This window comes from Sceloporus undulatus, chromosome 5 (genome assembly GCF_019175285.1).
Source record: "Sceloporus undulatus isolate JIND9_A2432 ecotype Alabama chromosome 5, SceUnd_v1.1, whole genome shotgun sequence".
NCBI classification, from domain to species: domain Eukaryota; kingdom Metazoa; phylum Chordata; class Lepidosauria; order Squamata; family Phrynosomatidae; genus Sceloporus; species Sceloporus undulatus.
The window spans coordinates 160,552,182-160,566,923 of NC_056526.1; the positions used below are offsets into that span (position 1 = coordinate 160,552,182).

The following is a 14,742-nucleotide window of genomic DNA, read 5'->3' on the forward strand; positions in this document are numbered from 1 at the left end:
TTTAGGGATTCCTCCTGGACAGAAGATGGAGAGGTAGGGCAGATCCTGGAAAAGTAGGACCTCTCCATTCACCAGAATGGAGGACATTTGGGGATTCCTCCTGGACAGAAGGTGAACATGGAGGACAGGTCCTGGAAAAGGAAGACCAAGTCTGGTTACCTTGAATGGAGGACCTGCTGGAATTCCTCCTGGGCAGAAGGTGGGCATGGCAGGGGGTTGGACTGGATGGCCCTTGTGGTCTCTTCTAACTCTATGATTCTATGGAGGACAGTTCTTGGAAAAGAACCCAGTCTGGTCACTTTGAATGGAGGACAGAAGGAGGAAAGGGACACCGGTCCAGGAAAAGGAGAGCTAGGTCTGGTGACCCTGAATGGAGGACCTTTGGGGATTCCTCCTGGACAGAAGGAGGGAAGGGTCCTTCCTGGAAAAGGAGGCTATGTCTGGTCACCCTGGAGAGAAAGAGAGAGAGAGAAAGGCATAAGGGCCCCTTCCATCTTTCCTTCTCTCTGCTGGGGTTCTGAGTGCGAAAGGTGGGGCTGGAGGTGGGGTGGAGAAGGCGGAGGCCTGGGGCTGGCACCTGGGAGGAGGACCTGGGGGCCGGGCTTGGAGGCGGCTTCTCTCGGGGAAGGCGGGTGGACTTCGCCTCCGGCGGGGGAGTGGGGCGAGTGGGGCCGGAGGGAGCGGGTCCCCGGAGGCTGAGGAGCAGAAGGGAGGAGGAGGAGGAGGAGGAGGAGGGCGCCTGGCCCCGGCGGAGTCAGGAGGGCCATGGCAGAAGGCCCCGTCGTCCTCGCCGTCCCCGAGAAGGAAGAGGAAGAAGCGCTGGAAGCCTGGCTGGATGACCACCGGGACTTCGCCCGCTCCTACTTCGTCCGGAAGGCCACCAGGTAAGGACCCTCTCCGATCCGAGGGAGGCATCCCCAAACTTCCTCCTCCGCTCCCAGGAAGTGTCCTCCTTCCCCACCTTCAGTCCAGGAGGAATGACCGGCAGGTCCTCCATTCTGGTGACTAGAGGCCCTCCTTTTCCAGGACCTGTCTTCCTTTCCCACCTTCTGTCCAGGAGCAACTCCACAATGTCCTCCATTCAGGGTGACCAGACTTGGTCCTCTTTTTCCAGGACCTGCCCTTCGGGCCAGGGAAGAATCTCCAGGAACTCCTCCATCCTGGTGACTAGAGGTCCTCCTTTTCCAGGACATGCTCTCCCTTTCGCCTTCTCTCCTGGAGGAACCCCCAAAGGCCCTCCATTCCGGGTGACCAGACTTAGTTCTCCTTTTCTAGGACTTGGTTTCCCTCTTGGGCAAGTCACACTCTCTCAGCCTCAAGAGGAAGGCCATGGCAAACATTCATCCCCACCCTCTGAAGAAACTTGCCAAGAAAACGCTATCATCATAGCTTCGCTTTGGAGAGCCGGGGGGGAGGGTGACTTTGAGCGTTGGACTCTGGGGACCAGGCTTTGAATCCTTGCTCAGCCATGTAAACCCACGGAGTGACTTTGGGCAAGTCACACTCTCTCAGCCTCAGGCAATGGCCAAATGAAAATTTTCTCTTGCCAAGGGAAATAAAAACCAGGATAAGTTCACCTTTAGGGCTGCCCTAAGTTGGCACAGAGCAACAACAAGAATTCAAAGAGAGAGCCTTAAAAAAACCCAACAAATCCATCAGTGATACCTTTATTGGCCAACCAAAATGCACAATAAAGGTATCACTTAGGGATTTGGGTTTGCATTAGTTAAATGGCCAATGCAGCTCCCCCTGCATGTTTGAAGATATTAGTCTGTAAAACCAGTTTGTAAAGAGACCTTTTTGTGGCGGCAAATGCATCTGAGGAAGCAGACTGAAGTCTATTATTAAAGCCCATGCTGCCAACTTCTTCCTTTCATAACAGGGGTTTTTTCCGGTTTTTGGGGCCCCCGTATGGAGAGGGAAGTCTCCCATCTTCTCCCTTTTGGTTAGTCTCAAAGGTGCCACAAAACAATAACTTATTTATTTAATTTCTATCCCACCTTTCTCCCCCGAAAAGGGACCCAAGGCAGCTCACAATAACAATTTTAAAAACATATTTCAAATCACACACACACACATCAGCTAAAAACCATACAAAGGCTGCATCCACACTGGAGAAATCACCCGGTTTGGCACTGCTTTAACTTGTCTGGCTCAAGGCTATGGAATTCTGGGAGTTGGAGTTTGTTGTGGGGCGGCAGCCTAATATTAAAACCACAATAAACTCACAGTACCCATCCCATAGAAATACCCATCCCATAACTACACATTAAAAGCCTGCCTGAACAGAGCTGTATTTTTGCTTGAACAGAGCCCTATTTTAACAAGGGTCACATCAGGGTCACCTTATAAGTCAAACACAACTTGGGAGGTGCACCACCACCACAACAGCCACCACCACAAGGGTGGCACCTCCTTCTCGGTGTCCTGAGTGGAGCCCTCATGTGTGGGGTGGGGAGCCATGTGCCTGTGAGGCACTTCATATCCCATCAAATTCCCTCTTTCCTTGGAAAGCAGGCCTGCTGTGGGGAGCTGGGACACTGTCGCCAGCAAACAGGCCCACTCTGTGTGGCTCCTGCTGCCAGAGGCCTCCTCCATGCAAGTCATTCTCTGGGGTTCTCCCCCTGCGGTGTAACCCCTGCCCTCGCTTGGCATGCCACCCCTGCCTCCCCAGAACAAGGCTCAGCCCTTCACATCAGACCCCCACCTCCAGCCTTCCCACCCGCATTGACTCTGACTTTTCTGTCCATTACAAGACTGGTCTGGAAGCTTTGCCCTCTGAGGAGAGACTGAGGGAGCAGAGTTATGTTTAGCCTGGAGAAGACAAGGTTAAGAGGTGATAGGCTAGCCTTGTTTAACTATTTGAAGGGATCATAGAATTGTAGCATTGGAAGAGACCCCAAGGGCCATCCAGTCCAACCCCATTCTGCCATGCAGGAACTCTTAATCAAAGCATCCCTGACAGATGGCCATCCAGCCTCTGTTTAAAGCCCTCAAAGGAAGGAGACCCACCACACTCTGAGGCAGTGTGTTCCACTGTCCAGTAGCTCTTCCTGTCAGGAAGTTCCTCTGAATGTTGAAGTGGGCTCTTTTCCTGTAGCTTACATCCATTGCTCTGGGTCCTATTCTCTGGATCAGTAGAAAACAAGCTTGGTCCATCCTCAGTGTGACACCCCTTCAAATATTTAAACAGGGCTATCACCTCTTGAACACCTCTTCTCCAGGCTAAACATACCCAGCTCCCTAAGTCTCTCCTCATAGGACATGGTTTCCAGATCTTTTATCATTTTGGCCACCCTCCTCTGGACATGCTCCAGCTTCTCAACATCCTTTTTGAATTGTGGTGCCCAGAACTGGACACAGTATTTCAGATGAGGCCTGACCAAAGCAGGATAGAGTGGCACTATTACTCTATTACTTCGCTCAGTCTAGACACTATGCATCTGTTGATGCAGCCTAGAATTGCATTGGCTTTTTTAGCTGCTGCATCACACTTTCGACTTGTGTCCAATTTGTGTCCGCTTCAAATTCAAAGATATAGCCATGTTAGCCCATAGAATCAATATGTAGGGAGATCTTGGTGCACTTTTGAGGCTAAAGTTCAAAACACACTACAGAAATAATCCTGCTTTATCTGTCCTGGCTCAATGCTAGGGAATCCCGGGAACTGTAGTTTATTGTGGCACAAGAGCTCTCTGACAGAGAAGGTTAAATGTCATACAAAACAACACTTCCTAGAATTCGCTATAATTGAGCTAGGGCAGTTGAAGTGGTGTCAGACAGGATTATTTTTGCAGTGCGGATGCAGCCAAACTGAAAGAAAGAAGATGACAGCATGAGCTTTCATAGACTAAAGTCTACTTCCTCAGATGCATTTGTGTCTGCTTTTTGAATCTTTCTGAATTCAGGAACAAGGTATCTATTCCTCCTCTGACTTGTGTTCAGAGTCAGGCACATTCTTGAATGCTTTTAAAAGGTCTTGCAAGGACTTCCACTTGCTCTTGCCGTTAGAAATTTTCATTGTGATTCCCTGTCTGCAATGCACAGTGTGTGTCTATTATTTCTCCCCATTTTCCAGGTCCACCTTTATTAGTGTTCCAGTTCCACTCATTTTCTCCCAGTTGCACTTTTTTGGTGACCATCTCCCCATTGAAAGCAATCTTGGACTATAACTATAACTGCAGGTGTGTTCTTCTTGGCATGGTTAAATTCTGCACACATTTCCTGCTATAGAAATCGGAGCATATACTTTTGAGCTTCCCCCTTCCCCCATGTTTTCTCAGGTCTGAACTTAAAACAAACAAACAAGCAAACATTGAACTTGGTTGGATTTACTACTGCGTAAATATGCTCATCTAAATGTGCTTCCATTTCAACCCTGTGCAGAACTGAGCCTTGAAAAGACAGGATGTGAGTCCCATTTAACTTTCAAGAAAATGGCATTGGACAGGCCTACAAATCTGCCTTTAGAATCCACACACTCCACATATTACTCAAGCCGTGATGTTTATGCTCCCATCTCTAGTTCTAATGAGGATTAGTAAATTACCATTATTTTTCACATTGAATTTCGTCTTCACTATGGTCTCATATAATGTAAAGACCACTCCTTGTTTTAGGAAGAAACTGGCAAAACCACCTCTGAGTATTCCTTGCCTATGAAATTCATGGAGTTGCCATAACTCAACAGGTGACTTGAAGGCTCTCTCTCTCTCTCTCTCTCTCTCACACACACACACACACACAGAGAGAGAGAATCATAAGAATTACTTGAAGATTCAAAGGAATCTTTTGTAAACCTTTTCAAAGATTCAGATGTATCTTTTGCCATCTTTCCTGCCTTTCTGACATTTTAATAACAGTAAAGTGACTGGGAATTTTGTTTCATATCTGTGTTTAGTGATTTTCAGAATACAACAGGGCACAAAGGAGTGGGGAATATTGAAAAGAGGGTGGGGAGGGATTGAAAATGAAAACTTTTTTGAATGATGAACTTCTGTTAAAGCTCAGAGGGGTTGTGCTTTTGTTTTGGAAAAGTTTTCTGTAAGTGCAAAACAGAACAGATGGCCTTCAGGTAACCATCTGGTTCTCCAGGATTTATGTATAAGCATAAAACACTTAACTGTTTAGTCAGGGTAGAACAGATGATATTCAAGCAACGGTGTAGCAGTGTAACAGGATAAGGGCATGGCCCCCCTGCATGGAATTTTCTTTCAGTCTTCAATTTTCCCAGCATGGCAGGGAATGAGACACTAAAAATCATTCACACTTAAAGCTTTTATATTTGCTGTTTGCATTTATTTAGCCACTTGGTTGTTGTGTTCAAGTCATTTCATATGTCAACCCTAAGGCGAATCTATCATGGGGTTTTCTTGGCAGGATTTGTTCAGAGAGTCTTTGTCTTTGCCTTCCTCTGAGGCTGAGATAGTGTGACTTGCTCAAGGTCACCCCACTGGGTTTCCATGGTCGAGCAGGGATTTGAACCCTGGTCTCCAGAGTCATAGAACAGCACTCAAGCTACTTCACTACGCTGGCTTTCTTGCTCACTTTGCCTGCCCTTTCCCCTAAACTGTATTTCTAAATTCTTAAATAAAGTTGAAGGCTTTCACAGCTGACATCCATAGTTTTCTTCATCTGTAGCTGACATCTTCATCTGAAGATGCCAGCCACAGATGCAGGCGAAACATCAAGAATAAATTCTTCCACAACATGCCCACACAGCCCTGAAAAACTACAGAATACTACCTTAAATACAGTTTTCTGTTGCTACAAGGCTAGAAATTTGGTGATGGAAGAAAAAGAAAAACATTTAGGAAGCAGATTTCTTATGCGGGGAACAATGTCCTGATTTTGCCCCTCCCTCCATAGTTACACTCTACCTTCTTAAGCTAACCTCCAGTTAACTGTCCACAGTTGTATGTCTCAACAGGAGAGTAAAGGAGGTTGAGTAGAGCTCATCCCTGCAGTAGTGGTAAGGAGTACTACTTGTGCAGAAAGGGGAGTAAGTCTAGTACAGCAAGGAACAGGCTACTAACCAGGGTCACTAAATGGAAACTCCTGATTTCAGAGCAGTATACCACTGAACACATTGGAATGGGGATGGACAACTGGGATGATTTGTGTGAGGCTTCCTGAAAGATTACAACTGGCTGGTGACTGAAACAAGATGCTGGACTAAAGATGTATCTGCTCTACACAGTTATATCAGTTTTGTACCATTTTCATTGGCATGGCTCCATCCAAAGGAATCCTGGGATTTGTAACTGGGAGGGAGGGTGCTTAGAAGGTGCCAAAATACTCAGAGAAGAGAAGAATGAAAATTAAATCAGTTTAATCTTGTAGCATGGACAAGTACTTGGGAAGGAACAGAGGGCATGCTTATCAAATTTGCAGATGACACCAAATTAGGAAGAGTAGCTAATACCCCAGAGGACAGGATGACCTTAATAGGTTAGAAAGCTGGGCCAAAATGAATTTCAGCAGGAGAAATATAAGGCACTAACTTAGGCAGGGAAAAAAAATGAAATGCACAGATATAGGATGGGGAACACCTGGTTTGACAACAGTACATGTGTAGACCACAAATAGAACATGAGTCAGTGGTATGATGCGGCAGCTAAAAAAGCCAATGTGATCATAGACTGCAACAATAGAAGTATAGTGTCTAAACTGAGGGAAGTAATAGTACCACTGTAATAAATATGGACCTGACCAAAGCAGAAATAATTTCAGACAGGGCATCACAATGGAAGTTTCTAACAGTAAAACCAAGTGGAAGGCAATGCAATAACTTTTAAAATAATTCAAGAATTTGCTGACTGGTAGCACAAATTGGAGGCAAAATAGATAACTTTGTTCCTGAATTCAGAAAGATTCATAAGTGAAGCACACACAGAAGTTTAACACAAGTTAACAGTGTGATGCAGCAGCTAAAAAAGCCAATGCAATTCTAGGTTGCATCAACAGAAGTATAGTGTCTAAATTGAGGGAAGTAATAGTGCCACTCTATTCTGCTTTGGTCAGGCCTCACCTGGAATACTGTGTCCAAGCTAGAATGTGTCCAGAGGAGGCAGACCAGAATGGTGAAAGGTTTGGAAGCCATGCCTTATGAGGTGAGAGCTAGGGAGCTGGGTATGATTAGCCTGGAGAAGAGACGGTTAAGAGGTGATAGGATAGCCCTGTTTAAATGTTTGAAGGGATGTTATATTGAGCAAGCTTGAAGATGCCGGCCACAGATGCCAACAAAATGTCAGGAATAAACTCTTCTAGAACATGGCCACATAGCTCGAAAAAACCACAAAAATCTATTTTGGCATTTCCCTGTATCTCTTTAAAATGCTCTAAGAGATGGTGGGAGTGGGGCGAAGCTCAGTGAGAGGAGAAAGGAAGGGCCCCCAAATTATTTTTAAAAATTAAAATGTCAAAAGTTTGATTTTTTTTTAAAAAAATCTTTTTTTAAAAGTTACATTTTTAACAAAATCTTCACTCTGTGTGTGTATATAAATACATTTAGATTATGCACACCTTTGAAGGTGTTTTTTTTAAATTATAAGTTGTTTGATGTCACACCATTAGCATGAGATCCAGTGGTATATGGGGATAATGGTTTTCCGAGTAACATTCCACCTTGGAAGGAGGCTGACTTTTGGGGAAGAGGGGCAAAGTCCCTCCTCTCTCTTCCTCGCCAGAGGGCAGCCCTGCGCTTTCTGCAGCCGGAGGATGCTCCCTCTCCCTTTGGGGAGATCCCCTGCAAGGGTGGGGTCCTTTTGGGGACTTTCTGGGGGGGAGGAAGGCAAGGGGAAGGGAAGGGAAGGGAAGGGAAGAGAAGAGCTCCGGGGGTGGGATGCAGGCAGTTCCCTGTGCTGATGCTGATGCTCCAAGTCTGGCTTTCCTCAGCCGCCTCTTGTTTGACATGCTGCCTTTTGGAGACAAGACGAGGTACTGTACTCTTCTCCTTCTCCTTCTGCTCCTTTCCCCCTTCGAGGATTCGCTCCTCCGCCTCAGAGATGATGCCACCTATTTTTAGAAGGGGAGTCAGGTTTCCATTTGGGAAGAGATGGCCTTATAAACCCGAAGGAAAGGCAAGAGCCAGAGCCAGCGTTGCTGCGGAGCACAAAGGGGAACTTGGGGCTGCAGTGCCTTCCTCGGGGTCTTGGCCCTGGCTCTTTCTCCGTCTGCTGCCTCCTCCTCCATGGCTCCCCTCTGCCTTGCCTAGGCTCCCTCCAGACGGGGATGGAGATGGAGATGGCCCTGGGGCTGGAGTGAGCTCCTCCGCCTGGGAGGGTCCGGTAAGATGAGACCGGGCTCCCTTGGATCAGGCCCTCCCAGCCGCCCCGGTGGCCCCCTTGCCAGCAGCGCACCTGGGGAGGGCCAGGGCTTTCCCCGCTGCCTCCAGCTGTTGGCTTCTTTTATTGCCCCTCTTCCCCAAAAACTCTGGGGACCGAGAGGAAGGATGCGACTTTGCAGTCCTTTTCGAAAGACTGAAGTCAGAGCCCTTCAGAACAGAAGGGGCTTCCTCGCAGCTCCCTCCCAGCACTCCCTCACCCTTTCCCTCACTTCGAGGACTTTTTATTCACGCCCCTCCACTTCCTCACTTTCCTCCAGCATTTCGACACACTCCTCTCACTTTCTTCTTTCTTCCTCACTCCAGGCGTCTTTGTTCACTGCACTCCCTCACTTTTCCCCTCCAAGCAATTTCCACTCCACTCACTCACTTTTTTCCTCATTCCAAGCACTTTGACTCACTCCATTCCCTCGCTCCCCCCCCCCATTCACTTTCTTCCTCACTTTGACTCAATCCACTCCCTCACTTTTTTCCTCTCTCCAAGCATTTTGATTCACTTTCTTCCTCACTTCAAGTACTTTGACTCACTCCACTTCCCACTTTTCTCCCTCACTCCAAGCATTTTGATTCACTTGATTCACTCACTTTTTTCCTCCAAGCACTTTCCACTCCACTCCTTCACTCCAAACACTTTGACTCACTCCATTCCCTCACTCCAAACAGTTCTACTCAATCTTCCTCTTCTTCCCTCACTGCAAGCACTTTGACTCACTCCACCCCACTCCTTCCCTTTTCCTCTCACTCCAAGCCCTTGGGAAGGGATTTTCTTCGTCTTCTGCATACACACATGCTGCCCCTGTTTGGGTTTCAGATCTGCAAGATTTTTAAAAAGCAGGGAGACAGAGAGGAGTTGAACCTGCTCAAGGGCAGGAGAACTCAGAGGCACACACTTTGGCAGAACTGAACTTCCATCTCATGGCGGGGAATGGAAAAATGGGGCAGATCAACAGTTTGGGGTGAGATGGGGTGGGAGGAAGTTGTGGCTTTCTGGTGAAGACTATGCTTTTAAATAGCGGCACAAGCCACCTCTTGCCTGTGGTATATCATCTGAAAAAACAAGCATCATATTTAGGCTAAATTTCCTCAGAGATAGTTGTTTGATGCGATCCTGGGAATTTCAGTCATTGTGCGCATTTTTGTGAACTTTAATACACAATATGGATCATGACACTGGCTACCTATAGGCATGAAACAAATGGGCAGTTTTTGCCTTTGCTTGGTTTAAATACTGCCTGCACCCAGATATGTTAGGAAAATAATATAATGTGAGGTGTGTGTGTGCTTGGGTGCCCACATCGGTGTTTGGGAACCAAACCACTGTTACTTGTTGGATGTCTTGTGTGGTTGTCATCCTTGTATATATAACAATTTTAACAGGAAGCTTTGATTGGTATATTAACTAATTAAAGTTTTGCTGGGCAGGGAGCAGTGTTTATTATTGTGGCTGAGATGTCGTCGTAAGAGGACACTTACTATATTTTAGGTTATTGCAGTTGTGGCATCAAGGAATGGAAATGGGAATATTAAAGGCACCATTTTTTCTTCTTCTTTTAAATGAAAGTGGGTTAAATGCTATTTTACTTTACAGTTCCTTCATTAACTCAAAGTGACACTTTACACTGAAATTTTGGTATTGTTTAAGTTAATTTGCATTGTGCAGCTGGCAGCTTTAGTTGGCTTATAGGTAGATGATTAAACAACTTTATTGCGATTATTACATTTAAACAGAGTTGGACATGTTACAGCATTGTTTTATTCTGTAACTGTACTGTATATTTCACATGCAATGTAATGTATGAAAGTATTAATACTTGTATATGCACTGTACATATGAGTATATATCCCGCTCCCTCTGATGCAGTGATGTATTCTTTAACAGCTTGTTGTTCTTTTACTTGGATATATGTATATCTAAATACTGATGAGCTTGCACAGTGGGTTTTTTGGGGGGGAGGTGTTGGTATGTGAGGGAGAGGTGCTATTTATTTTTTTGTGCATAAAAAAGAGTTTATCAAGCAAACCCACTTCCTTTAGATCAAACTGAGGTTTCCTTGGAAGGAAACGTCAAAGTTCACTGGGAATTATTGCGGCCTTAAATCTCATGTAACTGAAATCACAATCATGAAGCAAGATCCTACACTTGTATACTTAAAAGTACATTGTACTGTTTTCAGTGTATGTGTGTTTAGAACTGCAGCCTTAGGAACTGAAAGTAGCCCTGAACAAATACAGAAACCTGTTCATATTAATGGGACTGTTCTGGATTTCTTTGTTTTTAATTTAGGGAGATGGGTGAGTAGGGATTATTTGCAATGCTACAATTGTTTTGTGGAGTTAATAAAAATTGGTAATGGGACAAGTTACAAGAAATCTCATCATATTCTTGACATAACACAACAAATACAGTAACCTATTCATACTAATGGGACTGTTCTGGACTTCTTTGTTTTTAACTTAGGGAGATGGGTGAGTAGTGATTATTTTCAATGTTTTGTGGAGTTCATAAAGATTGATAATGGGACATACGTTACATGAAATCCCACCATATTCCTGACATAACATAACAAATGCAGTAACCTACTCATATCAATGGAACTGTTCTGGATTTCTTTGTTTTTAATTTAGGGAGATGAGTGTGTAGTGAATATTTTGCAATGCTACAGTTGTTTTGGGGAGTGAATAAAGATTGGTAACGGGACAGAAATTAGATGAAATCTCACTATATTCTTGGGTTTTGTTTGTTTGTTCTTTTTTGTTTCACTTTACATCTTATTTGCACATTTTCTGAAGCATTATACAATGAATTCAGCAACGTGTGTGTGTGTGTGTGTGTGTGTGTATGAACAGGATGGGTTTGGCAATAGGACTTGTGAGTGTTGACAGTGGAATCTTAAGATTTGTTTTATAAAGCAAATCGTAAAATGCATAAAGTAATTTGAGTTGGAAATGAAGGGTGTATTTCCCATCTTATATTATGTTGTGAAGCTACATAAGTGTTCATTTTATACCCCAACCCCCCAAACTGGAGTCATGGACTGAAAATGCAGTCACTAAAGACTGCATCTGATCTAAGCTGGGGTCAAAGTCCTCCTGACAAGGTACTCTGAAATGCCCCTTTGGGCTATTCAGCAGCTTGTATAATGATATTAGATTCTGCAGTTATGAAAGGAACACAATTGTTTATTAGTGATAAAGGCTCAGTTAACTCTCTTGTTTAGATGAGATGCCAGGAAGATGTCCTATGCTTACTTAGAATGAAACCACCTGTTGAATTCAATACAGTTCAGACATAAGGGTTTCACTTTATCAGTATATTTGCTGGCAAAACAACAACAACACTTCATTGTGCTGTGTATACAAGTCAGGATTTGCTCGTGCGAGTGGTGAAAACAAACAACTACTAAAGAGGGGAATCAAATTTCACAAAGGCTGGTTTCCACAGTGTTCTCCTTGAGCCCATTTTTCTGGGCCGTGTGAAGGGTCAGAGTATCCAAAGCCAGACAAATTATTTTGGCACAGAAGGCAGAAAATTTAAGAAGTATCTCTTTCCATCCTTGGCAGCACACACGCAACAATTAAATGGCTAACAATTTGCTGCCATTTGATGATACTAAAAATTTGCTGCTCAACGCAGCTGCAGAACTGGTCCTGTGCAGGAGACATTTTAAGGGGTTCGATGCACATCTGATATCCTCTTGTAGACACAAAGTAGGCTTCATTTTTCATCAGGCTCCTATCTGAGAACACAGGTGGATACTGAGACTGTTCTAAATGTATCAATAATTTTACGAATTGGCTGTCTGCTGTATACACAAGATGGTTTCCTGACTGATCAGTAAACTAAGGATGTTAAAAGAGGAGAGCTTGAAAAGTTACTTTCAGAGACTATAGGTCCCAAAATCCTGCAGCAAGGATGGCCAGTGACCATCCTGTTTGGGAAATTCTAGGATCCGTAGCCCACCAAAGTAACTTTTTTCAGAGTGGCTTCCCATGGCTTAAGCACAGCGGATTAAAAGATACCTCTCAGCTCCTTACTGATGAGTATAAACTGAAAAGGTGGAAACAATCACGCTTTTTACCACGCATTGACCTAGGCTGAGTTCATGTTTATAATTAAGCCATCACAATGTTACTGTTTATAAACTGTATCAACAGTTCATGGTAGTTTACAAAAGGGCAAGATGGTAGGTTCCTGCCCTGAGAAACTTTGTGATTTAAAATGCCACATGAAGAACAGAGTGAATAAAGAAAGGGGAAAAGAACGCAGGTCTAAAGAGGGGAAGAGGGGGAAAATGTTTGTTCATTTCACTTGCACTTATTTAGGCTCAGTTAAAGTTATGTTACAGACTGTAAGTGCAGCATACTTGGTGAAAGTTAATTATATGGCAGTGGTAATTTGTGAATGGATAAATAAAATGTGTGACACTCAACCCTACTTAGGTCTCTTCAGGAGGAAACACCACTATGTTCACTGAGACTTACAGCAGGTAATGTATACAGTTACCTAGCAGCTAAATCCAGTCGAACTAAAAGACCCAGATCTGTTGTGAGGCTAGAAGATTATGTGTCCATTTCAGTTCAGGAAATTCTGCTAGCATCATGGATTTCTTTCTTGTTCAGGAAATAGCTAAAAGGGAAGGCTTTTGTAGCTGGTTGTGTGATGCAAGACTGTGCTGGATTCTGCCCTTCTGTGTGTATACGTGCCTTCAAGTCTCCTATCGACTCCATGACTTTCATAGAGTTTTCTTAGACAAGAAATACTCAGAGGTAGTTTTTCCAGTTCCTTCCTCTAAAATATAGCCTACGGAACCTGATATTTGTTGGAGGTCTCACATCTAAGTACAGTACTAACCAGGGCTGTCCCTGCTTAGGTTCCAAGGTCAGTCTGGATCTGATACCTTTAGTATATTTAAACTTAACTCTCTGTAACTGCCTACCCTACACAACAGACCTAGTGTTAACACAATGACTCTGTTGGATGCATTCCCATGGCACCCACTTCTGAGAAAACATGCATAGGATACCACTCATAAGTGTCACTGAGTACTCAGCCTTATAGTATGGTAGTCTCACTTGTACTTGTATAAGAAAGTTGGTATGATCTTTTTATCTACATGATAGTTTGAAGTGATCTCTTTGAAGCATCATTAACTCGATCCTGTGCATGCTCTGTTTCTTTGCAGGTCAGTTTAACTGTATTCATTGGTGATCTCCCCAAGAAAGTAGATGGGATTGCAGCATTAGACTAATAATTTTATGATCTCCACAATGTGGTCTTCAAAACAGACTTTAACAGTTGAAAGAAGATATGCTTACAGCACTAAGTTGTTGTATTGTGTTTTTACTTTTCAATGTTTGCTCCTAGCTGTCTTCATAATTTATGTTGTAATACATTTAAATGGTATCTCAGAGAGAAAGAATTTCTGTCTTGTATTTATATTAAGGTTTTACTGCTATTTTTACTATGTAAACATATTGGGCATGATCCGTTCCAGGTGCTTTATATGCAGAAAAGATTTTCTGCTTCATATGCAGAAAAGATTGTGTATGTGCAGTGTTTTACTTTAAAAAACAACAACACATAAGTCAGTTGTGATGCAACTGACTTGGTCTAAAACAAAAGACAGAATGGCACCCCTTCTCCCATTCTACACATAGAAGGTTATTTGACATCCAGATGATTTTTAATTTTATACTCAAGTTTGGAAAGTTCCCCATTGGATTCTGTATCAAGTTACATAATGCTAATGGGAAGGTTAGTAATTGATGTTATGGGTTACATTAGCTCGTGCCATGTAGTTCTGCCAGAGGAAGGGGACAATATTGGAATTTGGGTTTGCTGCAATGTCTAGATACTGGCTTCTAAAGAATTAACATACTTAAATACAACTTATCTGTCATGGCTGTGCCCTATGGAATTCTGAAATTCCATTTAGTATTTAGAATAATCTGTCATATTGCTCTAGGCCTCTCCAAACTACAAATCCCATGACTCTAAAGGATGGTAATATTAATAATAGTAATAATAATAATTTCTTACTCATTTCTCCCCATGGATCAAAGTGGGGACATAGGCTGTAGGATGTAGCCATGACAGTTAAAATGGTATAAAAATGCAGTAATTGTGTCATGTGAGAAAGTCCACTATGTTTGTATTCTTGTTGTACAGCTTGTTTTGAGTATCTAATTACGCTGACCTGCAGTTCATGTCAACAAAATTGTGGAAAATGTTTTTAGAGATTTGTGACCTTGTTAACCATTATGATTCATGGTATGGACTGGACTTGTTCACTACATTGAATGTGATAATGACTTAATGCTAAAGACCAGTGATGATGACTTCTGTAATCTGATTTGGGATAGATAAAGTAACAGCAGTTTGAAGTCTTTCTTGGACT

General features: G+C 43.6%; 1 protein-coding gene across 6 annotated transcripts in view; it reads left to right on the forward strand.

Annotated features, from left to right (window-relative positions):
- The first annotated feature begins 672 nt into the window (after positions 1-672).
- PDE5A (phosphodiesterase 5A) overlaps positions 673-14,742 on the forward strand; it is a 121,077-nt gene continuing 107,007 nt past the window's right edge. Inside the window, exon 1 of one of the 6 annotated variants that reach the window (XM_042467871.1) lies at positions 673-884. In XM_042467871.1, coding sequence (XP_042323805.1) covers positions 766-884 — 119 coding nt within the window. In that variant the 5' untranslated portion in view covers positions 673-765. Of the gene's footprint in view, positions 885-7,863; positions 7,939-8,089; positions 8,289-8,636; positions 9,301-14,742 lie in introns of those variants that run through there. The other 5 variants (XM_042467870.1, XM_042467872.1, XM_042467875.1 and 2 more) reach the window with 5 other exon arrangements.